This window comes from Atheta coriaria, unplaced genomic scaffold (genome assembly GCF_025399875.1).
Source record: "Atheta coriaria isolate IRGN ID8LTWV9N9 unplaced genomic scaffold, Caltech_Dcor_3.1 hic_scaffold_2_pilon, whole genome shotgun sequence".
NCBI lineage: Eukaryota > Metazoa > Arthropoda > Insecta > Coleoptera > Staphylinidae > Dalotia > Dalotia coriaria.
Window position 1 is genome coordinate 724,322 of NW_027045444.1, and position 27,034 is coordinate 751,355.

Sequence of the window (27,034 nt, forward strand, 5' to 3'; positions counted from 1 at the left end):
TTTTGATTTATAATTTTATTCTTAATCAATAATAATTTAAATCATTTAAAAATATTGATTAGAACAAAAGTTATTGACAATTTAATAAAAAAAGTTTATTTTGAAAATTATCCTTAGAATTAGTTCGAGATAATCGGATGAAATGCAGTATGAAACTCTAAACTAATAAACATCCGTGTGTATGTACACATATCTCGAAATCCGATGGAATCCGTCGTGTTTCGCATTTCAAATCGAATCCATTTAATTCTGCACGCTCACTACAAGAGCAACAAATGCATCTGCAATTTGCATTCGCGACTCGAATTGTGCGGACGTGAGAAAGCGGATTTCAGATTACAAATGGAATACAATTTATTACAGACTCCATTATTATAATGAATAATCTAAAATTTGGTAATAGCTTACCTATTTATAGCAATAACCACTTCCGTAATAAGCTATCAACTAGTTATCAAACTTCAATTTAAATATAATACGCATGAAAATGAAAGGAGTACAATTCAATTCAAATTTTGGATTTTAATCAAACCATATTTATCGGTTATTAAATTTGTAAATTGTGTATATAAATGCAGATTATGCACGCAGTATTTTGACAGTACAATTGTCGCAATTGCAACGTCAAGATGAGATTCTCGGTGATTGCTGGTTTTTTGCTGGTGTTTTTAGTTCTTGGTTCAAACGGATATTACCATCATCATCATGGCTCGTCATCCAGCAGCAGCAGCGCAAGCAGCAGCAGCAGCAGCCACAGCTATAGAATATTTGCTGTTGGTCCATTATGGGTAGAACCCAGCCCCTTCCTCCCTTCTATGCCCTTCAGACGATCAATGGTTCCATTGCGAAAAGGTGGATGTCCATGTTTAAAGGGTCAATAATTTGTGAATATACAAATTCAATAAAATATGATGTGCATTAATTTTTTTATTTTAATTTTTTTTTTTGGAAAATGTTTGTGACGCTTTCACGCTAAAACTTCTGAATGAATTTTTATAAATTTTGGTGTAAAGATAGTCTGGAATGTGGAAAATAAAATAGGCTACTTTTTATTGCATAAAAATAACTTAAAGGGTGCAAAATTAAGGGATGAAAATTCAAAAAAATATTTTTTTATTTTTTATTTTTTAAGCTTGAAATTTTGATATCATTATAACTTTTGATGATATCATGATTTAAAGTTGCTCATTATAAAAATATTACATTATTTAACTTGAAGATGTCATGTGTAACAAATCCATTTTTAATGAATAATTTACTCGAAACCAGAATTATTCCTGCCGGGAATTATGATTGTGATGTTCGTTAGTGGTTGACTGGAAGCCGTGGCAGACAGAAAACCAAACTTCGGCCGCTCGGAAAATCAGCTTATCGCAACTGCGCTTTTCAGCCACGCGTCGCTATTATTCCCGTCCGAGAGCTTTGCGCTAATAATCAAAGCATTAGTTTTCGGAATTCTCAACCGCGGCATAAGTTTAAATGACAGATGCTAATTTATGAAAAGTTTTAATAGAGATTGTTAAAAATTTCACAATTGAAGTTTATATAAATAAAAATTAGTATGAATGTAATGTATAGGATAATAAAGTGGGAAATGGGAAGGTTCTTGTGAATGGAGTTCTGATAGTCCTTTTGCTTGGCCTCAACGGACAGAAATAACGATCTCCTTGTTGGTTTTTCCGTTTTTTTTTGTTAGCGGTGGGTTCGTACCGGAGAAAAGATCTTGTTTGCGCAAGGATTCAGGAAATTTTATGGAGGCACATCGTTTGCGAACGGTTGCTTCATTTTGTAGTAGATGGCGGTTAAAATGTCATTTTGTTTTGTTGAAATAAATATTAGCAAAGTGAAAATTTAAACAAAAAAATTTTTTTTTTTGAATTTTTCTTTTTTTATTGGTTATTTCTTTATAAATTAAGCAGAAAAATTAATTTCTGTAGACATTTTATTTGACAGGTATAAAAAGTTTATTTAAAAAAAATAAAATTGTTGTTTTTTTCATTTTCTTTGGTTTTTTTAGGATTTTTTACTGTTTTATATCTTTCTTTGGACTTCAATAAATAGTTCAAAATCAAAATAAACCAAATGGGTCAGCAGGTTCTCAAGTTATTGAGACACAAACAAACAAAAATTTATTTTTAATCAATATTTTTCAATTTAAAAAATGATATATTAAATTTATTATTATTTACATAATAAATTCACTTCCTAAAAATATTATTTTTGCAAATTATTAATTTTATAATATTAATTGCAATATTTTATCGTCTTTTTAATTTGATTACTAAATAAAGTTATAACCCGAAAATTTAAAATGTAACAAGTGGTGTATTTGTTACACGAAATTTTGATTGCATTTGATTAAAACACCGCAAACAAACGCACACGCGAACAATTTTTAATAACCATAATTAAATGCAAATTTTCCGGAAATGTGTTGCACCACTCGTTCATATCGGCCGTTCCATTCGCCGCATTTCCCAGACGATAACAATCCAAATAAAAACGCAAAGAAAAAAAACCACGGCGAGTTTCAAATTAAAACCGGAATAAAGCCGTCGTTTAGCACTTTTTTCTAATTTCGAATTTTATTTGCCATCTGTTGTTTAATCTGTGCATTTACCTTATTAAAAAATAAAATTTTAAACTAACGCTAAAATAAAAATTAAAATTTTTTATCATTTTTTATTTTATATTATTTTTTATTGTATTTTTTATTTTTATGGCGTAATTTGTTATCTCGACGTCGGGCGCAGCCCGGTAACATTTCAATCGTATGGGATTGAATCAATTATTCGCTTCGGCAAATACTTTCGTGCCTATTGCGCCTGTCATATGATTGAGCGAGCGTTTTGTAAGCTTTTATTTTATTTTTGAATGCGATTTCAAGGGTTTGAAGGGTTGCACAGGGTATGAAATGATTGCCATGTTTGAATGTCTGGAAATATACTAGGATTTATGATCTTGAATGCAATAAATGTATGCGTAAATAAAAATAAACAAATTTTAAAACAATTTTTTGAAATAACGCCATTTTTATTTATTTTACGGACAAGTACATAACAAATATTAAAAGATTTATATTTTATAATGTTAAAATTTATATTTTAACAATCATCAACCCAAAAAACAATAATTTTATTAAATAAAATGAGAAATTTTATCATTTTGATTATTATTTACTAAAAAAAATTACTTAGCTCCTACTTAACAACAATTATTATTGATATATTAATAAACAATTTAATATTACTCAATATACCGTTTAAATCAACAAAATCCATCAATTACTTCTCGAGTTATTCCAATTTTACTAAAACATTTACTTTTGTTACAGATATGGACTCCAACACAACTTAAGCTCCTCCTCTTGACTACTAACCACGCCTACTAAACGCCTTTCACCATGATGCGTGATGCCCGTTCGGTGTGTTCACCGAGCACACCGCCCTACTCATCATACCCGCCTCACTCCCCCTACATACGCCGCCTTTCACCACCCGGCAGCCCCGCCCCTAAAAAATGCTGCTACGAACACAAAGACGCCCACAACGGAGTAGGCGAGGCCTCATTCCTCTGTTGTTGCTACACCTGCCCCAAACGCTCATCCACATCAGTTCTAGCTACAATGGCAGTATGTTGCCTTGTTTTAGGTTACACCATCCTCGGGGCGTTCGTATTCATGGCTCTAGAGGGCGGGTTCAATCAACATGACACATCAGTAGCAGCATCAAAATCCGCCCCTAGTAGCAACAGCAACACCCACACAGTAACCAATTCACATTCCACATCAATTTCTTCTAATTCTCAAATTAATTCTAATTCGAATACGAATGGGTTGTCTACGATTGGGTTTCAAAGTGGGGGCGTGGCTAGTGGAGGCGGGGCTGTGGGTACTGCTAGTGGGATGAATCAAGCTAATAGTAAAAGGAGTGGGAGTGGCTTAGTGGGGGATTTGAGATCACAAACTGTGGATAGATTGTGGTCAATCACAGAAAACTTGAATATATTATACAGAGAAAATTGGACACGCCTCGCCGCGGAGGAGGTGATGGAGTTTCAGGAGGCGTTGTTTAGGGCGTTACGGAATGGGGATGGATATATCAGCGATGGGCACTTTTTGTATCATCAACCTCCTCATCGATGGACTTTTAGTTCATCTTTTTTGTATTCGTTGACTTTGATTACTACAATTGGTAAGTTTTTACAAATTGTTTAATAACTTTTAAACTAAAAGAGATAGAAACTTGAAAGAAAGGGTATTTAGTAGATAATTTATTTGTTTATCCGCTGGGTTTAAATAAGTATAAAGAATTTGTTTATAAATAAGTCAAAAGTTAGTTTTAATAAGAAAAAAACATTTTTTTATTTTTTTTGTTTAAATTAAAATAGCACCCTGTATAAAATTATAATAGAATGTTTTTCTACGGATATCAACTAATAATTAGTTATTTTATAATGTGTTATAAGTTATTTGTTATTTTAATAATCTAAACAAATGAGATAATCAATTGAAATTGTGAATAAAACTAATTCATCATTTTTTAAATGCTTTTTTTTAAACAATTGCTGATAACTTTTTATATAGTAAAGATATTAACAAACTCTAAAAACCAAATGATTAGGAATAAAATATTCTATTAATGTATAAAATTTCAACAATGTAACTCATCTATAAATAATAGTTTTCCACTCTTAAACATTAAACTTTAAAATAACTGTGAAGTTTACTTGCTGAAAAACTTTTTCAATTTGTTTTTTCGACAGTTATCAAATGTCTTATACTTCCTCCGGATAGTTTCTATTTATTACCATACTATCCAACTCAAGTAGTATTTATTCTCCGTCTGTAACTACCCTAACATAGCGAAACAACGCAAAACTAACGGAAATAAAGCAAAACTTACCCAAAAACAACAAGAAAAACAAAAACAAAACGCTGCGCACGTAAACTATGTTAGTTTTCGTACAATTCGCATCAAGAGTTTTCCGCGCTGGGCAAACTTTCCGTGTTTCCACTTCGGAAAAGTCTCAATTCGCGTCTAGAAGCGCGAAAACGCGAAGGTCTAAGCTGGTATCTCATGTTCTCCGGAATAATATGTGTTTATGTGTACTTGGCTGTTTATCCAAACACTTAGTGTGTGTATATGTACTGGCAGGATACGCGCTGGATAAATAGCTTAGTTTAAATTATTGTTGATGTTGTCGCTTTGTTTCCTCAGCGCGCAGGACGCAAAGCACCCTCTTCTAAACGCTTCCAGCTTAGTTATTATTTGTTAAGTAATAGTTGGCGATAGTTTGCATAGGACGCGCCAGGCGCCAACCACCTCAACCTCTTTCATTCCGCCGCCTCCGAGTGGTTGCAGTATGATGTTGTGTGGATAAGTAATTTGGGTAATGTAGATACAGTCTGGTGATGAAGTTGAATACAATGGGAGTGCTGCGCTTGCAAATGCAAGGTGCAGTGTAATGTTGGTTGACTACCATGAATTGAAAGTAAGGTTAGTTTTAGGGGAAAATTTTATGTTAGCAAGTTTAATGGCATAAGTGTAATTAAATTAATTTTTATAAGCAAAATTAATATTTAAAACAATTTTTGTTTCATTTTTCCAAAAAATTTTCAATTTTTGCAAAAAAAAGTTTAAAAAATCAAATAAAAATATAAAAATAACAAAATTATTAATTATAAATTTATTTTCAATCAGAAAAAAAATAATTTACAGGGTGTTACCATAATTTTCAAAAAAAAAATAATTTTTCAATTTTTTTCAAAAAATCCTAATTTTTTTCTTTTTTCTTGCAATAAATCACTTCTTTACCTCCCAAAACAAAGAAAACGTCCATAAAATCTATTACGAGCAATCAGTATTTACGATACGAGTCTTTAAGTCCCCTGAAACTCTAAAAATTGTACTTTATGTGTTTTTACGTCGGGATATTAGCGCATTCCGCTCTATGCCAGGCGGAAAACTCCGCTATTTTATAGATTATGCTTGTTTACGAATGTACGACACTTTTTATTGACTTTTTTCCGTTCGGCCGCATTAGCTTTGCTTAGTTTTTGCCGAGTTTCATCCTAGGTTTAGACAGTTTTCTGTGGGATGTGGAAGTTTGGCTGATAAAACTTGTCCAACTACTCAAATTATTGGCGCATCATTGGTCGTTTTTGGTCGCTGGAAAGTTTACCTTACTTTGGGACATACTTTTGATACAGTTTATTGACATTTACAACACTTGGAACAAGTTTTGTTGAAATATATTCGAAATTTTTTATGATTTTTTTCGTTTATTGCTAATTTTAACAAAGTTATAAACAAATTTAAAAATTGGAATTAACATGAATCGATAGATAATTAAATAATCTTTTAGAAACTAGTTTAAAATATTAAAAATATTTTATGCAAATAGCCTGAATTATCAGCCAAACTTCCGAATAAAAATAAGAAAAAATATTTTTTCAAAAAATATTTTACTAAAACCTTTATAACTTTTAAATCAAAATAGATAAAAATATAAACTTCATTTCATATTATAGATAATTAAATTATCTTTTGGAAACCATTTTAAAATTTTAAAAATATTTTACGCAAATAGCTTTAATTATGAGTCAAAATATCAAAACAAAAATTTCCAAAAAAAAAATTTCATGAAATATTTTATTAAAACCTTAATAACTTTTAAATAAAAATAGATAAAATTATAAATTTAATTACTTATTATAGATAATTAAATTATCTTTAAAATGACGTATTACTTTTTAATCTAGCTTTTATAGATTCCGAGTAATAAACAATTTAGTAACGCAGTAAATTTCTTGCACACTTTCTTGAGGGTGAAAATTCAATATGCATTTTGCGCGCATGCAACTGATGCATCTCGCATTAAATTCCAATTTTCCAGCAGCTAAAGAACTCACTTTGGGCTGTGCGGGCGGGTATCCTGGCATCGAGCGTGTTTTACGCGATGATAATATGCAGATAAGTGCGGTTAGTTATGACCTCTCCACTGGGCCGCAAATATCGCCCAAAATTACCCCATCAGAGGGGCGGTAGAGTGCGGCCGAGGGCGTCAAGGGAGCACGGGAAAACCTTTGCGCGGAAATTTATTCTCATGGGTGGCAGCGCCACTTTAACGAGCTTCAAGTCCGAATCGAAGCTGAAACTACGGTCAAAAACATAGAGTATTAGAATAGTTATGAAAGAAAAAAGGTAACATCTGGGTTAAAAGCATAGATGGATTAATTTATGTATGTGTGTTTTTTAATAACTCGGAAACGGTTGGATTGATTTTGATAAAATTTTCAGGGAATATTTAGAATAGTCTAGGACATGATTTGGTAAAGTTTGGTAAAGAAAAAATGAGTAGAAGGGTGTAAAATAAGGGATGAAAGTTGAAATAATAAAAAATCATAATTATAGTTAAATCAATCAAATAAAAATAGTTTTATTATGCATTTATTTATTAAATTACTAAAAATAAACTGAGAAATTGTCAAAAAATTAATTTTTTTATCAAAAAAACAAAAATATTTGCATAAACAATTATAATCCACGAAAATAATAAATATTTTCAAGTTTTTCATAACTTTGAATCAAAAAACTTTGACGTCACGTCCGTGACGTATAAATATAGACCCAAAGGCAGTGATTTCACACATGAAGTTTGATTATATGCTTGGATATTATGCGCATAACAAGCGCATTACGTTTGATTAGATTGCGAAGCCTCGAGATTGAACTGCCGTCGATATTGCACCCTGTCTGCACATCTGCATATTATCCTTGCGGCTCAGGATCAAACCCCAATCCACAGCCTAGGATTTTATAATTACAATGCAGAATCTAAAAAATATTTTTATTTCAAAGCAAAAAGCAAAAATAAAACAGTTTGTTTAGTTTTACAAAGAAGTAGAAATACACGATAAAAATTGTTGGAAATATTTGTAGACGCGTTTATAATAAACACCAAAGAAAATTGCTTTCCGTTGTTATTTTTTTATTTTTTCTTTTTCGTCTTTTTGTCGTTTTTCTTGTTTTTTTTTCAGGGTTTTTTTCTTTTGGGGTGGTTTTAAGGACGTCTGGCAGTTTGCTTTTGCCCTAATTTTGCTCATTGTCTGCGAGCAACAATCGCGCGGTGCCGAAACGCCGAAATAGTTTCCTCTCCGGCGCCTTTCACGCCGCTCCCAATCAACAATCAACGCGAGAAACGAATCATTCAAGCGCAAACTATTGTAGCGCACAATGCCAACGCCAGAAAAAAAACACAAAAACCATTCAATCGATTTCTATCACCCAAAAAAAATCAAACTACAAACAAAAATAATTTTAAATTATTTACGAGTAAATGCTAGTAAATCTTGTTTTCCGGGTAAAATATTTGACATAGTAGATCAAATTGTCATGTCACATTGTTGTTCATTTTGTGACCGCCGTTGGCATAGCCCCCGCCGATTATATCGTTCATTACGCCCGCATGTACCCATCCCTGCCACGTTCCGGACGTTTCCGGTCGTTTCGGATGCGATTGCATTTAGCGAGCGGACTGCAGTCGACTGCGTGCCGCTGGAACTGATTGCGAGCGGCGCGGGGCAATGATACGTATGCAAATCACGACTGCACTCGGGGGCAGAGTGGAGGCGAGGTGGCGGGAATAGTCATCTGGAGAGAAAATGTCCACAACTCCCGCGGCGCGCTCGGAATGTCATCTCTGTGCGCAGCGGCAGCGTTCCGGGCATTTGTTTAAATCTTCCAATTTCGGCAGTGGCGGCGGCGCCTGACGGCGGCTGACGGCCGAGGAAGGCGCACAGTTCATTGGATTTTACTCGGCGTTTGATTAATTTGCATTGGACGGGTTTAAACTGACGGGGAATGATTTAATTTAAAGATTATATTTAAATTGTTTTTCTGTTTTGGTTAACATCAAATAACTTTTAAAATAATAAAGATTCTTTAATGATTTTTTTTTGTTTGAAAGCTTGACTATTTGTTTATCATTTCAGAAATTTTTGTTAATTTATATTAAGAGATACATTAATTATCAGCAAAAATGTACGCAAAATCATTTTAAAATAATTTTCGGTTAAGCGTAACTTTGATTAGCAATTACTCGGCCAAAAATGCTTCAAAATTATTAAAATAAACGGCGTTTAATAGCCAATTTAATTATTCACCAAACTTAAAAATATTAAATATTTATATACATTAGCAACAAAATGGCAACTAAAAATGTAACAAAATAACAATTTTTGCTAAAAACAAAGTGAAAACTGTATAAAAGTGCATTTTCTGCTATAATTTAATTCAGTCAAGTTTGTCTATCTGACAATTACGAATATTTTCCTTCATGACAAAACTCTCCGACTTTAAACAGCGAGAAGTGTTAGAAAATCGCGTTTTAAAATCCAAAATGCACTCCGCTTTCTTCAGCGCACGTTGTACATTATATTCCAGCGTGCATAACAAGCAAGATTCGAGATTTAAAAATATGCGAGGTAAATTTCCCTAGCGCTACAAAAATGAAAATAAGTTAAAACAGGAAAAAGACTAACAAAACCCGGACGTGGAGACTTGAGGCGTGGAAAACTTGCGCGTCGGAGAAACGCTAAATCCGTGGGATAAAGCGTCGAGTGTGTTCGCCGTAGAAGATTTTGTTATTTTTGCGCGCAGAGTGTGAGGATGGGTTTTCGTAAGATTTTCCAGCGCGCCGGACTTGACTGCTGGAAACAAGCAGTTTACCTAGGGCAAACAGAAAGCGGACAAAAAGTGGTTAAAAGATACACGGAGATGCGTCCGATGGTATTTAAGATGATAAATATTCATACGGAAAAGTTTGTTTTTCTTTGATAAGATAAAAAGTTAAAAGAGTTTTAAACAAAAATTATAAAATTAATTTTTTTTTAATTTGATTGTTATTTAAGTATATAAAAAAGTTGATAATTATGTCAGTCGTATTAGTGATAGAGTAATTAATTGGGAACAGAATGCAATTTATTTCAGGTTTGTATCTCTTACGGTTCTTGAGCTAATGCAATTTTAAGGAAGTAGCGTTACGCGCAGGCGCTGACTACTTAAGCGGCGTAGAGCATCTAATGTTAGTGGTGGGGATGCGGAGTATAGCGGCGCGATAGACTTATATTCACGCAGCAGCTGCTTAGCCCCGCCCTTCCTTTCACTTTTCGGCCGCTTCAATGCGTTCAATGACTACGTGCGTAACTTTTTCAACTTTAAACTAAAATTACAAAGAAACTATCAGAGCTACAGACTTGAAACAAACGTAGTTAAATACTACATTTTATCTACTTTCATCTCATAAAAAATAAAACATATCCATCAACATAAACAAAAGTTACGCGACAAAAACAAAAAATATACTAATATTTCAAGTAAACTTTTTCCGCGTTAAACGACTCTTAAAATGTAAATGACTAAAAAACCAACCCCTGGAAGCTCAGAACAACGTAATAAACAAGAAATATTAGAAAACATAAGGCAACGCTTGCTCAATTTAGTTTTAAGCGCTCCGCAGGTCGGAAATACGAGTTTTTCGCGCCGCGCAAAACTCAAGAATGCTGAAAAATGTGCGCTTGTGCCGCCTGCACTGCAAGAACAACAAAAGACATAATTAATTCTCCACTTTACGTGTTTGTCGCACGCTGCACGTGCTGTTTACAACGCGTTTTGTTGAAGCCTGTTGTGTGCGGCGTTGCCCGGCGCCTTCACATTACCGAGGATAAGGTAACGGAAATGGCGTCGAAATGAAATATAAAAGCGCGAAATGAAAATAAATGAAGCCAGATGAAAACATTGAAGGCATTGAAATTTTGCCTAACATGCAAATGTTCATGCAGAGAATGGAAGAAGATGTAGAAATGAGTGGAAATATATTATACGGTGAGAAAAATAGGAGTGACAAGTGGAAATGTATGGAAATTGCTAGGAAAGTCTTTAAACTGATATGTTATGATATAAATTGTTTAAAAATTGTTATAAAAAATTGAGCAAAATTTATTTAAAAAAATTTTTTTTTGATTTTTTGTGAAAATTTAATTTTTTTGTTGGTTTAATGCAAAAAATACTTTTGGTAATTGAATCAGAAAGTCACATATCCATTTAACACTGCAAACGCATAAAATCCGAATCGATTGGTTCCAAAAATAGACCTTTTTTCGGCACTCCCGACAGTTGATGGGAAAATTAAGGATAACGAACTGCGATGGCAATCATCCTCCGGCTAATAACGTCGATTAAACCGAGCCACGGATTTGTATCTTTATGGCAATTTCCTTCCTGCCTTATTTGGCTGCCATTTGCGTTCGTTTTTGTTCGTTTCCATTTCGATTTCCATTTCCTCGCTGACATTCACAATTTCAAATCTCAATAACGCTTGAAATTCTTGTTTGATCCCCAATAACTGATATGCCAAAGTGTAAATTACCAAAATTCAACGTTTTAATACTTTTTTTTTATTTTTTGGAAAAATATTTTTCTTGAAAATGCAATGAAAGTTTAAAATAGTTGTCGAAGTGTAATTGTCGGCGATTGGCGTTTGGCGTATAGGTTTTATGGAGTTTTGCAAGCGTTGGGAAAATGTTGGAGAAAATGTGCGAAAAAGCGCTGAGTGGTCGCAAAACCGCGCGCAAATAACGGATATAAAATCGAAGCGGCTATTAAAGCGCTATATCCGCGCCGGCACAAAGGACCAAAATCACACCTAAAATACACACTTTAAAGGATTACACGATGGACCTGAGGAAATTGTAGTTTTTACGCTGGTAATTGAACTTATTTTTATTGTTTTTACCGCATAGTTTTACAGATCAAGTTTTACACGCTGTAAAAATATATTTAGGACTTTGATAGCAAATTTTTATAGAATGCAATTTATTCACATTTTAATTAGCTTTAAGAAACTAATTTTTATTTAATTTTAATGTTAAAAATAAAAAAGTTATAGTGAAAAAACAAAATATTTTCACAAAAAAATTTCAAAAAAATTTATATTTTGTTATTTTCCATGGAAAAAAAATATTAAAAAATAATGAAAAAAATATTTTAAGATTAAAAATATATTTCTCTTTAAGTCACATTTTACAAAATTCATTTATCTTTAAAATTACATAAGTTATTCACTAAATACTAAGAAAATATTGATTTGAAAACTTAAACAATTAAATTTTCAACTTTAATGTATTACTTGGTGAATATTGTATGACGTTTGCGTGTGCTGCGCATATTCGGACATGTTTGCGCACATTTGACAGTTTGATTTATGCGCATTTCATTAACGGCCGCGCGGCTGCCGTTGTTCAACCGCACGTTGGCGTTAATTTATGTTATCGTGCGCTCGTGCATAATTCGGCGGACATTTCCACGTGCCGTGTGGCATTATTGCGCTGTCTATATGTACGCGCGCGTCTCATTCTACCATTTCGCGAAATGACGAAGTGACGTTTGTCAATATTTCACTACATGTTGTATGGCGTAGGACATAATTATAAGTGAGTGTATTGTGTATCGAGTGAGTACATCGAGTGAATGCGAAACGATTAGCAAGGCATACTTGTTGAGTGGTTTGCAGGTTATGTAACAAATGTTTGTATGATGGTGAAATGTAATAGGAATTGATTGGTGTTTGTTCGACGTGTGTATCTTTTATAGTTTTTGAGATATTTTGATTTAAAGATTTTAAAAATTGGTTATGGGAGGGGGGAGCTCCGCCTACTGATGTCAATGCGCATGCGCATCGTATCTCCTACTCAAATCTATCCCCTTCTCCTAATTTTTCTATTTTGTGTGGTAGTCATAATAAAACCTCTAAAATTTTCTGCTTACATTTCAAATATCCAGTATTTCATCTTCCGACTTTTAACCGGAAGTAATGAAATATTTACCGAGACGTAAAATTGCAAAATTTATGTGTTTATTTTATACGCAAGCGATATATCACGAATGTGATATTTGTCTCGCTATTTGTTAGCGAAAACTCGTTTGTAAAAAAACAGAACAAAATAGAAGCAAATAGGAGAAATGCGCCTACGTCCTGGTGCGTCGTCCTGCGGAAGGCAATAACAGGACAGCGATTTGTTCGCAAACCGAGCGACGCGACGTAAATTTATTTTGTACGGCGCGCGCAAACGGAAGTCCTAGTTTTTTCCACATCCTGTCCTGTCTCGCAACAATCGTACATTTACTTCAAATTCAAAAAAATATTTTATTTATTAATTTTTAATAATAAAATAAATCTACGATTTACTATGAATAATATAAATAATTCGGGATGTGTTATTTTTGAAGAAAAAAATTTTCTTGTGTCCAGCTGTTAAGGAAACAAAAAAAAATTGAAAGTAAAGGTTAGTGGTCAGTGAAATGTTCACGCGCTGGAAGCAGGACAAAGTGTTTTTCATCCTTAGACACACACTCACGTTCTTGATGTAGGTATCCTGCCGCGGTCGTTTTTAAAAGCTCTAAATATAAAAGCGAGCGCGCAAAAAGCGTCTTCAAAGAACCGGAGCGACGCGCGAAATTGAATCAAGGCGAGAAGAGTCCTCCGACGTCGCGACAGGACGAATCGCCGTTTCTTCCTTATTTCATTTTCTCTACTTCTACTCTTTCATTCTCTATTCTCTACTGCGCTAGTATTCCTATCTTATGCGGAAAATTCATGTGTTGTCCTTGGATCTGAGATTTTCCACATTTTCCGCTGCGCGCTTGTGGTTGAATCCGAATCCGGTGGATATAGCCTGCAGTCTACATCTCTAGATGGATGGACGCTTTATTGGTCCTTTTTAAGTGAAAGGACGACATCGTCGGTTCATTCCGAAACTCCGGAGGGTGGTGGGTTTTTTTTTGCGTCGTCTTGATGGAGCAGACGGTTAAGTAAAGATGCGTAAAACTAAGCATGAAAAAAATTGGATGGGAATCAAGGCTGCGAATAAATAAAAAAAAGAACGAAGGACGATTTTACGCAGTTTGCTAATGGATAAGGGGGGAAAGTCACACCGAGGACATTAGGCCTCTAAATTAACTGCAGGATTAAAAAAAATCAGTTTAATCAAGGATTATTTAAGGAGAACATTTCAACTTTGTTTATTTTTAGAATAACTCGCGTAATTTTTATGGTAATTAAACATTCTATAGCTTAAATTAAAGATAAATAAATTGCCTACTAGAATACATAACTGAACAAAAAATAAAAGTATTATTTTGGCCGCTAGAGGGCGTTAAAGACAAAAAATATTTTTTTGACCTGTTTTTGACTTAATTAAAATAATTTGAATGTAATTTAAATAATTTATAGGTTATCCAAACAAAAATATGCTTCAAACTCTCTTAATAAAAACTTTTCAAGTATTTTTTACACTTGAAGCTCATCCACTGTTCGTGTTCATTCCCCTGCTTTATGACCGAAAGTTTTTATTTGTTTTCACTTGACTTATGATAGTTTCACCTCGCTTCCATGCTCACCACGCTTACTCTACGAAAGAGTTGAAAGCACAGAAGAAATTCTACTTTCGTTTTTTTTTCTATCACATCCGACGATTCGAGCATTTTCGCGTCACGGTCTCGTGCCCTCGGCGCTGCGCTCCCCAAATCGTAGATGCTGATGTCGTTCGGCTTTTGTCTCTTCAATATTTCATTCGATTCGTTACTGCTTCATTCCGTCCCATAAGTTTCATAACGAAGCGCGCGATGCTTTCAATCGCTGACTTTTGCTATCTAATATTTCCACTGCGCGCCGAGAAGGACTCGAAGACGCGTAAAAGGATTCGAAGGTTTCGAGGCGTTTCCGCTTCGTGTACCTTCGGGGAATGAAGAATGAAGAATGAAATTTGTAGATTTGGAACGCGCGCCAACGCGGCTGGAACAGCGCACAGACGCTGCTTGTTGGCCGATAGTCCTGCCGGTTTTCCACGCCGTTAGAAATTACGGACGTACTTTTGGGCCAGGGACGTTGTTTTAATGGCACACATTAGTTTGACCTTGTTAAAATACAAAACAATTTTTATTTTAATTTTTTTTGTTAATAGTTATTGAGTTATATCAATTTTAAACTTAAAAATTAGGTTAGGCGCAACGTGTGCTCCTCCCACTTATGTAACGCGCAGCCGCAGCGTACTTAGAGTGCGCGTAGCGCGTCCCCACTCCAACCGCAGTATTGAGTGTGTGCAGCGCGTTACATTGCGGAACGCGCAGCTACTACTTAACTCCTTTCACCAAATCACACTTTTAACAACTTAAAAATATAAAAATAAATTATTTTACATTAAATTTTACTTAATTTTAAATCCCTGCCTCATCAAAAACATACTCTACGTTTCCATCAAATCAAAAATTACCCTAACGTGTGCATCCACCCTTAAAACCGTCTAAAATCAGAAACACGCGCAGCCGACCGTAAAGTCATTATGAAATCGCATATAATATAAGGTAACAGTAACATTTATTGTACTGCGTATTGCCGGCTCAAAGTCCTCGCCCCCGATTTTCCGCCGCGTTTGCGCTGAGAAATTAACGCGTTAAGGGTGCGCAATGTGTGCCGTCATGTTTGCGTCGCTTTTAAGCCGAGTTATTAATGGAAAGTCACGGTTAATTCAATTCGGTCGGATGCTTAGCGCTCCGGACCTACCCTTGCGGCAAACTCGGGGGTAGTTTCGGTTGTGAGTTGTGTGTTGACGGAGTTTCGCCTTCTTTTGTCTATTTGTTACGTGGCGCGCCTAAAAGGTTTATAAATCGCCAGCGGTGTTGCGGTTTTTTTACGAAAGCTCGGTGCACAGTGGAGGGAAATTAATGAACCATAGTGCATTTTAAAGCTGATTAAATTCACTTTAAACTCGTGTAAGTTGTAACTTTTAGTTTGGTTTAGTTTTTATTTAATGCGGCGTCAAAGTTTCAAGTTAAAAAATTATGGCGGAAAAAATTATCGGAATTTAATCACGCGTAACTTTGTTAATATAAAAGTTATAAATTTTTTGTAAAAATATTATAATACAGAATTTTATCAGCTATTAAAGTAAATTAAAATAATAAAAAAATATTTATTATTTAAAAAGTTATTTATGATTAAACAAAAAAAATCATTTTAAAAATTTTTTATATAAATTTTTTGTTTAAACGTCTATAACTTTTTATCCTATTATAATATTTAACATCTCTAAACGTTGTTAAATAAAAAATTTAATCTCCTTTCATATGATGTATGACAAATAAAATTCACTAAAAAACTGCGGGAGTTATGATGCAATTTCAACGACATTGCGTTGTGAAGGGCGCAAAAACACAGCCGCTCTAAATCCTAAATAATAATTTATTTCGCTGAGCAAACAGATCCGAGCGTAATCGAAACGTGTTTTTCGATGAATCACACGACCGCACGATTGAAATTTATCGCAAAACACGCCGCAGGACTCAAAATACGAGCGTGAAGAAAACGCGCACAAGAAGCGCCGTCCTAAGAAGCGAAACAGATATCACACACAAGGACCAATGCTGGTCGGGGGGGTGCAAAAACGTCGCTGGAAAATGTAATTAACTTTGGAATTTACGACCGACACATATACGCACACAACAGCATCACTCGACTGGAGCGATGGAATCAATACGCGCCACGCATGAACTTTATGACAATATCGACAGGGGCGCAGACTTCATAAAAAGTTATTACACCCCTTGGGAGACACCCTTAGTGTAACGCCATATTGTCACAAGTTAAGAAACGCGATTTCATCGGTTGCTTGAACAATACACGACGGAAATATTTATTATTAAATTATTAGGGTTTAAGGGTTGATATTTATGATTTTGGGGGTATCACAAGTGAATTTTGATAATATTTTAAGCGTGGCGCTTGCGATTTTGATTAGAGTGGGTATTATATTGAAGAAAATCTGGAATCGATGCCGAATTGAAATTGAGGGGTGGTTAGGTGATGCAGGAGGGTGAATAGAGAGTGGAGAGGGATGCGGAAGCCGGAAAACCGGGAAAGGCGTGGCGCGCACGTCGGCGGGACCGCCAAGTGAGAAATTTCCACGTTTCCACGTCGAAAACAAGAAATTAATGTTTGCAGATTGCAGGGTGGAATTACGACCTACTAAGGGTTGAATTTAAACAATTTATGGCTTACTGTCAGTAGACATAGACATAAAAATTAATTTGTCCGGAAGAAAATGTCAAAAAAAACATTTTTGAAAATTTTATTTACAAAAAATTCAAAAATCAAAAATTTTTACATTAAAAATTAATAATAAATAAAATTCTACATAATTATATTTAATAAAATTTAACATTATTATTTTTGGATGTTTTTTATTTGGTTTTTAAAATAAAATATTCTTTTACAAAATAAAATTTTCCTTTTGAGATTCCTGTTAAAATATTCACCACAATTTCACATTACGCACGCCAGATATAAAATTTATGACGACACGCAAGCTAAGAGTTATGGCCCTATCATATCGGGAAATCAGATCAGCTCGAAGCTTGCACCCCTGCAAGCTGCAAGCAATTTTCGATTGTGATGGTGAAGGCGCCGGGATAATAAACGTCTGCGCATCCACACGCTTTCTACTTTTTCCTCGCAGCGTTCTTGAGTCTATCAATTTTAACTTTTCACTTTGATAGAATGCGCAAGTGCATTTTGCATCTGGGAAATCCCGGAAAATATCAAAATTTTATATATTTTGTTGTTTATTTTTGTTTTTGAATTATTTTTGAGGTTTTGGAGTTTTGTTTTAGGGAAATTAATAGGTAAGTTGGCTGATAGTGACAGGATAGTTGATAGTTTGTCAAAGTATGGAGGAAATCGGGCGGAAAATGCATTTTAGTTGAGTTTTCAGTCACATTTGTGTTGTGACATGCTAAAAATTGATGTGAAATCAAGCGGAAGGAAGAAAATGAGTTGTAAGGGTTGAACATATTTTGGTGTAGTAAAAAGTCATATGTCATATTAAAGCTAAATAAATTTTCAATCCAATAAAATATTAAGATTTACCAAAAAATAATTTATAGTTATATTTTTTTGCATTTAAATTTGTTCATAATTTTTTGCAATTTTATCAAAAAGTAAATTTTCAAAAGCAATTTTCATAAAAACCGTATGCGAGAAAAGAAAAATCTTTTTAATTTTTAATGTATAAATTAATTAGCTACCATTTGAAGCAAAAATTTTGGTTTTATCTCAAAAATACAAAAAGTTACAAGCAATTTTCCAAAATAATTCACAAAAACTTTTTCTCCAACTTTAAATCATCGCAATCAAAACCATTTTATTAAGAGAAACCTACAAGACATATAAAACATGCAAATATTTGTTTTGAACGCAATTACATCGCATTTTTTGGTCGTAGAGTCAAAAAAGTAATAAATTTACCCAAAAACTCAGTAATTACTTTCCATTCCCAAGACATTTTTTATCCGCCGCCCGACCTCAAGACGAATGTAATTTGATAATACGGCAAAATACGCCTTGAAATTAATTTCACTCCTGGGAGCGACAGTTTTTTCTTGCACCCTCAGCCGTAATTTTCTTATCTTTATCAATACTTTAGAATTCTTTATGCATATCTTCGCATTGCGCTGCTTCGATGCCAGCATTCGTATTCGGGCGCGCCCCGGGAAAGTGGAAAAGTTTAAGTGCAGGATCGTTAATCTTCCTTCAAACATTTATGAATGCATGGAAATTTATTTCGCTGCCGAGTCGCAAGTAGAAGAACTGAATCCAGTCCAAAATGAAAAAAAAAAAAAATACATTAACATTAAAAAATTATTTAAAATGTTTTTGTAACACTCTGTATAATTTCTAATGCTCAGTCTGAATCAATTTGAGAGTTATGTGGGAATTTGTCTATTCAATCTGAAACGGTCACAAGTTTTAATTGCCTTGGAAATTGTCTTAGCCCTAATCGCTGATAACGCATGAATGATTGATAACACTGTTAAAACTTCCGCCGCAGCGTATAATATCAAAAATGTCTCATATAAATGTATATCACGTATGTGCAATAAAGTATGGTTTTGCAGCTGTTGGGAAAAAATAAAAATAAAGGTTGAAAGGGTTGAAAATCTGTGCTTTGGAAATTTTTGCTATTCTGCACGTGCGATGAGAGAACGAACGATTAATAATTAAACTTAAACCGCAGGCACCCTATCTCCTCGATTAAATTTGAGTGGTGCGAGGGCGGAAAGTTAAGCTTAGGCGAAAATTTGAGCGTCGGAGCGGCGTATTTGCGGTGCGGTGGAAAAGTCGATGAGCGCTATTTGATGACTCGCACGTGGTTTTCCACCCCCGTACGTGTGCCGCTACCGCAGACGCATTAATGTTATTCGCACTCTGTCATTATCAATTAGTACTAAAATTAATCAGTTGTTGAGATAACAAAAGTGGTTATTCAACGATTATATTTGATTGTGATAATTGTATGTGATAAGGAATTTAATCAGCTTTCATTTGACGTATTGAACGTGTTTCTATGTTGAATAGTTTTTGAGATATTCATAGTTTAAGTTATTTATGCTCCGCCTACTTATATGCACTTTCTAATACTGCTATTGGTTGACGCAGCGTTTGAGTGCGCATGCGCGTCAAAAAATAACCTTAATTATTTTCACTTTCTTTATCTAACGTTTTCATTTTCCATGAAACATTCAATTTTCTCGTTGATAAAGATAAAACCGTTACTTTAGAATTTATTTTATCATTTCATTTCCTTTCCTTGGATGTTTGGGTTTTGACTTGGTTTGTTCTCGGTTTACGCTTGGACTGCATGTTTTAATTATAATTCACAGCGAGTTTTGAAAGTCAACGAAAGTTGAAAGAAGTGAAAGTGAAAATGATGCTAATGAAGCAATTTTCTTGTCAATTTTCGTTTGCATAATTTTATCTTGAGCGTACAATCAGTTTTTATTGTTTTGTAATTTCATAAAATGTTGTTTCAACTTTTAGACATTTAAAATTCCACGTTATCTTAAAGATAATTGAAGAAAATAATTAATTTAACTTATACTTGATTAAATAACAAAAAATGTTAATTTTAAAACAAAAATTTGATATTTTTTAAACATTTTAGTTTTTGGACATTTTGACAGAAACATGTATGTCCCGTTCATGCTGTCAACCCTTCATCCAATTTCCACACGGTATTTTCGGCCGTCTGTCATGTTTCCACTATAACTATAACTGTTTTTTTTTGTGCTTTTTTCCTGTCGAATTTTCTTTATTTGTGTTTCCATTTTGTGCATTTCGTGCATTTTCCCAAGCGCAATTCTTTGCTTTTTGTCCTTCGTCCTCCAATCGCGCAAGAAATTCCATCGCTGCTGTCAACGTTCACGTGTGATGAAAATTGATTTTCCCGACGCTGACAAGCTTTCAATGCTCGATAAAATAAAAGCTTGAGTAGAGACGGAAAAAATGCTCGAAACATTTATTTTTATCGTTAATTCTCTTCTTGAAAAACAATAAAAATAAATAGATATCTAAAAAAATAACAAAAATGCAATCAAAAATCGCTTAAAATCTATTTTCCGTTAAATTTTTAGAGAAAAATAATACATTTATCAAAATATGTATGTAAACGTTTTAAAAGGAAAGTGGAAAACGGAAAGTGGTTTTGGTTTATAAATAATGTCGTGTCTTGTTTTTTTCTTGTGTTTTTGTTGTTTTGTATATTTGTGATATTTTTGCGTCTTAGACGCGAGTCCATGTGTCATTCACGCGTTGTCATTTTTCGGCAGGATCCGTAGAGAGGGCGAACGCATTAAAACTAACAAACCCAAAAGATTTATGTTTCCCTGGTGTCACGTTTTTCCACTTTTCTATTTTTCACTCTGCGCAGTCTCTTTTTTTCTACTTTTTTTGACGCTAGGATATTTCAAATATTAATTTTTTTCTTGGGGTTAAAAGTTATTGAGTAGCACAGGTTTCAACATTTTTTAAGTAATTTTCCTAATTTTTTTTGGAAAAAAATTTTTTTTGCAAAAATTTTAGGAAAAAAATTATATAATATTTTTTATTAGAATAAAGTATAATATTGATAGAGACAATTATTTTAAAGTATTATTTTTAAAATTTCAGTCATTTATCTTAAATAACATAAAAATAACCAATTTTTCACTAAAACCTCAATTAATTTAGATTCCAATTAGGTCAACTCAAATCAATCAAAAGATATTTATCCACAACCTTAATCACAAAATAATAACCCCAAAAAACATCAACAAAACAATATTTAATAACCTTTTAACCTTAAACAAATTTCTCTGTTTCTCTCTATAATCCTGAAATCATTTTTTTTTTTTTCATTTTTAAAACGCAATTCATTGTTGGATTTTTTCATTTTTCTCACATTTTGTTTGCCAAAAGAACAAAAAAACGACCTGCGCTTTATCATTTGAGTGTACGCACGCGGTGAACAGTTGGCCACCCCCGTGTTGCCGCCCCAATTGGATTTTCGCAATATTCTCGGACGCATCTTAAGGCCGCCGACGAACGTTTCTCTGGCAGTCGAACAATTCGCGTTTCATATTTTATCGCCGCGATCATTTTTTACCGTCGCGCCGCCGCCCCGCTGGCAATGCTTTTTCATACCTTTTATTCGCTTCGTTTGTCGCGTATGTGGGTGGTGATAAAATTGGCGTGCGACTTATTACGTCGTCAAATGTCAAAGCAATGTATGCAACGTTTGTCAAAGAGAGTAGATTATTATATTTTTTATGTTTGATTTATAATTTTTAGTACTTTTAAATGAGATAAAAGTTTGGAGATGGTTTTATATGAAAGATAATATTATATACTTTCAGTAGGAATATATATTTATTAATATTTATTAGTTTATTAATAATTACAAGGAAAAAAGTAAAAAATGTCAAAATTTGCATTTTTATTTTTATTTTGTTTATAACTTTTGTAATAATTAAGATATTTTAATGCAATAAACGCTAATGTAACACAATTTTAACCAACTTTTAATTTGTTAAGAAAAAAATGTCATAAAAATAACTTAACCACCTCAAAACCATTAATTACGTTGAACTTAACAGTTTAAAAAATAAAAATTACCAATTTCTGCTTTTTGACAAATTTTTGCTTATAACTTTTAAAGTTTTTGCTAAATTTTATCAAAACAAAAACAATATGAAAGATAAATAATCAATCTTTAAAATTATACAAAAAAATATAAACATTTTCTAGTATAAATTAGTTTAATTTAATTTTTTTATTATTATTTCTCAACAATTTTTCCAAAAACATTTTTTTTCAATATTTACTCCCTGCCGTTCATCTTTGATCAATTTTTCCTTTTTAACCCTCTCCACCTCACAAACGCTTCCATTTTACCATCCTTGCACTGGGTAATACAAGTTTTACATCTTTTCTATGCGCCTATTTGGCATCTAATATTCCTAAACGACTCGCTCATATTTTCCATCCACTTTCATCCCTTATCCGTTATCCGGCGCGATTGTATCGTCGTGCGTCGATTGTGAGCGCTTGTCGGCTGTGGAGGGAAGTAAAAAAAAAGGTAAACACACACGGTACACTACCCCTTGCAGACTAGTCCTTGATATCCTTCCATATCGCGTCGAGTGTACCTTCGAGCGCGAGCACGCTCGCAAATTGCATTTGAATAAACATGCCGAGTCAGCCATAGCGCTTTCAATTTGCTCCTGCGGCCCCCCTGCCCGCCTCTGACCGCCTCCGAGTATTTTATACATGCTAGAGAGTACGGTGCATGGGTTTGTTTTTCATTTTTATCTTCGTTTTTCACTTTTTAGTTTTAGTATTATTATTGGGGGAGCGCAAACATTCAATATTTGCTTACTCGCTGTTATCCTGGTGGAAAGCTTCTAGGACAACAATGTACTGAATAGAAATGGAATATTCGACCCATGTTTAAGGGTGATTTTTATAGTCTATTGTTATTTCTATTGCGGAAGCTTTTTTTTATTTTTTATTCCGGATAAAATCACTTTATTAGAAATTTACGATTTAAACATATTTACCGATGGAATTTTTTAAAGATTTAAAATTTATTTTAAAGATTATTAAATTATTTATCAATTTAAGTATAGAAATGTGCAATAATATTATAAATAAACATTTTATAAGCCCTTAAATTTCACAATTTAATTTTTTTTTATTTTAATTTTTATAATCATTTTTAAATTTAAATATTTATAACAAATAAACAATATTTTCAATAATAATTTTTACAAATTTATTGCAAATTTAATTAGCTTTCTAATGATGTATTACAAATTAAAAACAAATAATTCTCTAAAAAGTTATTAACAAAAAACTCAACCAATGCATAATTTATATTTCAATTTATATTGATTTTTTTTACTTTTTTGTAATTACGCTATGAATTACTAACTAAATATCAACAAGTTATACATCAAATTAAAGGTAATTAAATTCTCTATGCATACACTATACCTCTGTGTATATATCATCTCCACAAATGAAATTATCAGCCTCCAAACTGAGCACTTGCAGATCAAATCAGTAGCAATAATCTATAACTTGAAAGCCTGATGAAATTATCTGAATTGATCACCGCGACGTGCCTACCGCGGATCCAAGCATACTCCTCTTCTCAACTTACCTCCCCAACCCCAAACAACTTGCCAGAATCAAGTTGTAATGCGATTGCAGGCAGTGCAGTTCGCGCGTAATTGAAACGTCGAAGTCGAAGTTTCGCACAACTTTCGCAAGTTTACGCCGTGGAACATCGCAGGCGCTCTTGCGTCATACCGAGTGTTACAGTGTTTTACTGGTGGCGGTTGTTTTCAATAAGAGGTGTGAGGGAGGTGAGTGAGGGAGGTGAGTGAGGGTGTTGCGCGCCGTATGGCAGGGATTTACGCTGTGAAGTAGGTTGTAACTTCTACCAAAACGCTATACATACATGACTAGAAGCTTTAGGGGTGGTGGAAAGGGGTGGTAGTGGATGAGAAAGAGGGTAGTGTTATAAAAGCGGCATATTGTTAGCCAACTTGGCGTGCACACTTTGTTGCGAGTGGGCAACATGCGTTGGATACAAGTTTTTAAAGTGTGGGGGAAAAATTTTTGTTTATTGAAGTTTAAAGGGCTTAGAATAAGGTTATTGTTAATAATTATATATCAAATTGAAGCTAATTAAATTATCTATCAGTGGCAACATTTTTCATTATTGTAAGTTTAAAATGACAAAAGTTATGTGCATGTAAACTTGATGGATAAAAAGTAAAAATTGTGTTTCTTTTTTCTTTCATTTTGTTAATTTTAAACTTAAATTACTAATAAAATTATAAATAAAAAACTAACATGTTAGATATTATTAAACAGAAAATTTATTTGACTATAATATACCGTTTTAAAATTGTAATTATCTAAAGTAAATAAAAAGTTATTAAGTAAAAAGTAAAATATTTCAAATTTGTATAAAAAATTATGATTTTTTTTCTAAAAATTCAAATTACTCATACTTGCAACAAAATATTTTTAACTCTTTTGATACTAAATAAAAGCTGATAAAATACTCTATAACATGATATATCCCACATGTGTGCAATAACTACTTGCTGAATTACGTCACATCAAAAAGCTCATGCATATCAAAGTAACTTGATACAAAGAATATTTTTTCTCTTCTTTTGTAAATAAAGTACATAAAATACGTTTCAGTTTAAAAATAAGATGTTGTTTACAACACGTGTTGTTTCCATGCATGCATGTACAAAATTCCACCCTAATGAAATCCATCTGCGACGCAGAAAGTCAAGAAAACAAACGGTAAAAAATAACGAGCCACCTCAAAGAGCTAACAAGATGAGGGTTACAAAAAAAAACATCATGACCAAACACGTAGGAAGCACATAAACACTCTCTGAATTTATGCGTGCATATTTTTTAAGGGTTAAGATTTTTTCCGCCTAAAAATATTACAAATTTTATGAATACTTTGTTAAATCCCTGACGCGACCGTAATAAAATACAGTAACTTTAAAATTTTAATGCGTAAACAAGTTTTTTTTCTGTAATAACTTTTGGGCTTGTTTTTTTTTTTTGTAGGTTATGGAAGTGTCTCGCCACGCACCTCCTGGGGCAAGCTGGTGACGATAATTTACGCGCTGGTTGGAATCCCCCTGATGTTGCTCTATCTTTCTACAACGGGTGATGTGCTAGCGAGGAGTTTTCGCCGGTTGTATGGAAAATTGTGCGGTGGCAGCGCTGCGAATGGTGGAGGCGCGGTGGGTGCCGGTGGAGGCGCCGGGCAGAAGCAGCCGCAATGTCCATGCAACGCGCGCGTCAAAGTCCCTGTCACGCTATGTCTCGTCATCGTCTTGCTGTATATCTGTTCCGGAGCGCTGCTGTTTCACCGACTAGAAAATTGGAGTCTTTTGGAAGGATCATACTTTTGTTTTACTTCATTAGGTAAGTTTTTTACGTCTTGATTTTGGAATTTTTTAGTTTTTTCAAAATTTTTCTATTAAAATTTGTTTATCATAATGTGTTATATATCAAATGAAAGATAAATAAATTTTCTATAAGGTGTATCAAGTTTCATAGAAATATTCTGAAAGAAACAATAGTTGTTAACAATTAAAGTTGCTAATTTAATATTTTAAGGTATTAAGTATTTAAAGTTAATTTGATCCAACTTATACCAATTTTTCAAACAATATTAAACTTGATTCTTATAAAAAATTTAATTAGCTACGAAATGTGATATTTATCATTCATCTAGCTTAAAAACTTTAGAAGTTATAAGCGAAAATATATCAAGTTGCATGATTTACTTTTCATTTTCAACGCAAATGTTTAACTTCAACAATAGTTATAATTAGTTTTTGACTTTTAAACTTAGTTTACACTCACTAGCCCACAAAATTTCGCATGCAACTTGACATTCGCTTAAAGGTCATTTAATAATCTACTAATCAACGCAATAAAATTAATATTTACTCAAAAACTTTTCAAGTTATCCGAAAATTAACAAAAAACATAAAAATTTTCAGGTACGATTGGTTTCGGCGATTTACTCCCTGGTCAACGCGCTGAGGATGTATCCCTCTGCGCATGCTCCGCATACATAATGACAGGAATGGCTTTGGTAGCCATGTGTTTCAGTCTGGTACAAGATGAAGTCCTGAATCTTTTACGATTAGTCGGAGCAACTTGTTCGAGAACAAACGATATGATTAAAGACGAAGAAACGCATGGTGTGTCATCCTGACAACGACCAACTACAGAGGGCGCGCCTATCGTCAAAACCCCGCCTGCTATCAAGAAAATCCCGCCTCTTTTACACCACAACAGTTTACCAAGAAAAAGTAATTTTCAACGAGGTGCACCAGCAAGAAGATCAGCAGGTAATAAAAATATTTATTATTAAATTTAAAAAAAAATTAATTAAAATATTTTTAAGGGGCGGAACCATTGATTGAGTACTTTGTACCACGCAGCGTATCAGAGTTTGATTTATCAATGGGTGGTGATTTATTCCCGCCTAGTATCCCTCAACATGACTTAATCGAACTACAAAATCAACTCCCATTGGCTGTGCGTGCGCAATACGTACGTAAACTCCCCCCAAAACCACGCAGTGAGAAAACAGTCACATTCGAAGATGAATTAGACAAGACACGCCCCAACATCGACATGGGCGTGCCCATGCCTGACGTGTTTATGTGACACAGTGGATAGCAATCGCTGCACGCCCACACACACCCACTAACAGATGGCTCCACCCCATCACCGTCATGCACCTCCCCGCAGCCAATCGCAAACACATCAAGCTCCGCCTCTTCAACTAAATCTACATCCATACGCAATAAACTGACGAATTTTAAACTCTGTGAGGATTTAAAGAAGTGTGAGGATAATTGCAGTTGTAACGCAGAAGCGGATTGTGACATATGTAAAGTGATTGATTTTACACTTAAAAAAGTAATGGTTATTGATGATTGTAAAGAGGATGTAAAGCGGGAGGAGAAGGGGGAGGTGTTGGGGGCGGGGCTTATGCACAAAGATAAGTTATGAAAGTTGCGACTCATGACCAAATTAC

The 27,034-nt window shown here is 33.8% G+C and overlaps 1 protein-coding gene across 1 annotated transcript; it reads left to right on the forward strand.

Moving 5' to 3' along the window:
• Positions 1–3,338: 3,338 nt before the first annotated feature.
• On the forward strand, positions 3,339–26,563 carry LOC135800505 (uncharacterized). Its single transcript, XM_065313763.1, has 4 exons — positions 3,339–4,193; positions 25,039–25,401; positions 25,986–26,339; positions 26,396–26,563. The coding sequence occupies exons 1-3, from the start codon at positions 3,404–3,406 to the stop codon at positions 26,201–26,203; spliced, it is 1,371 nt and encodes a 456-aa protein (XP_065169835.1). The 5' UTR covers positions 3,339–3,403; the 3' UTR covers positions 26,204–26,339; positions 26,396–26,563.
• Positions 26,564–27,034: the final 471 nt, after the last annotated feature.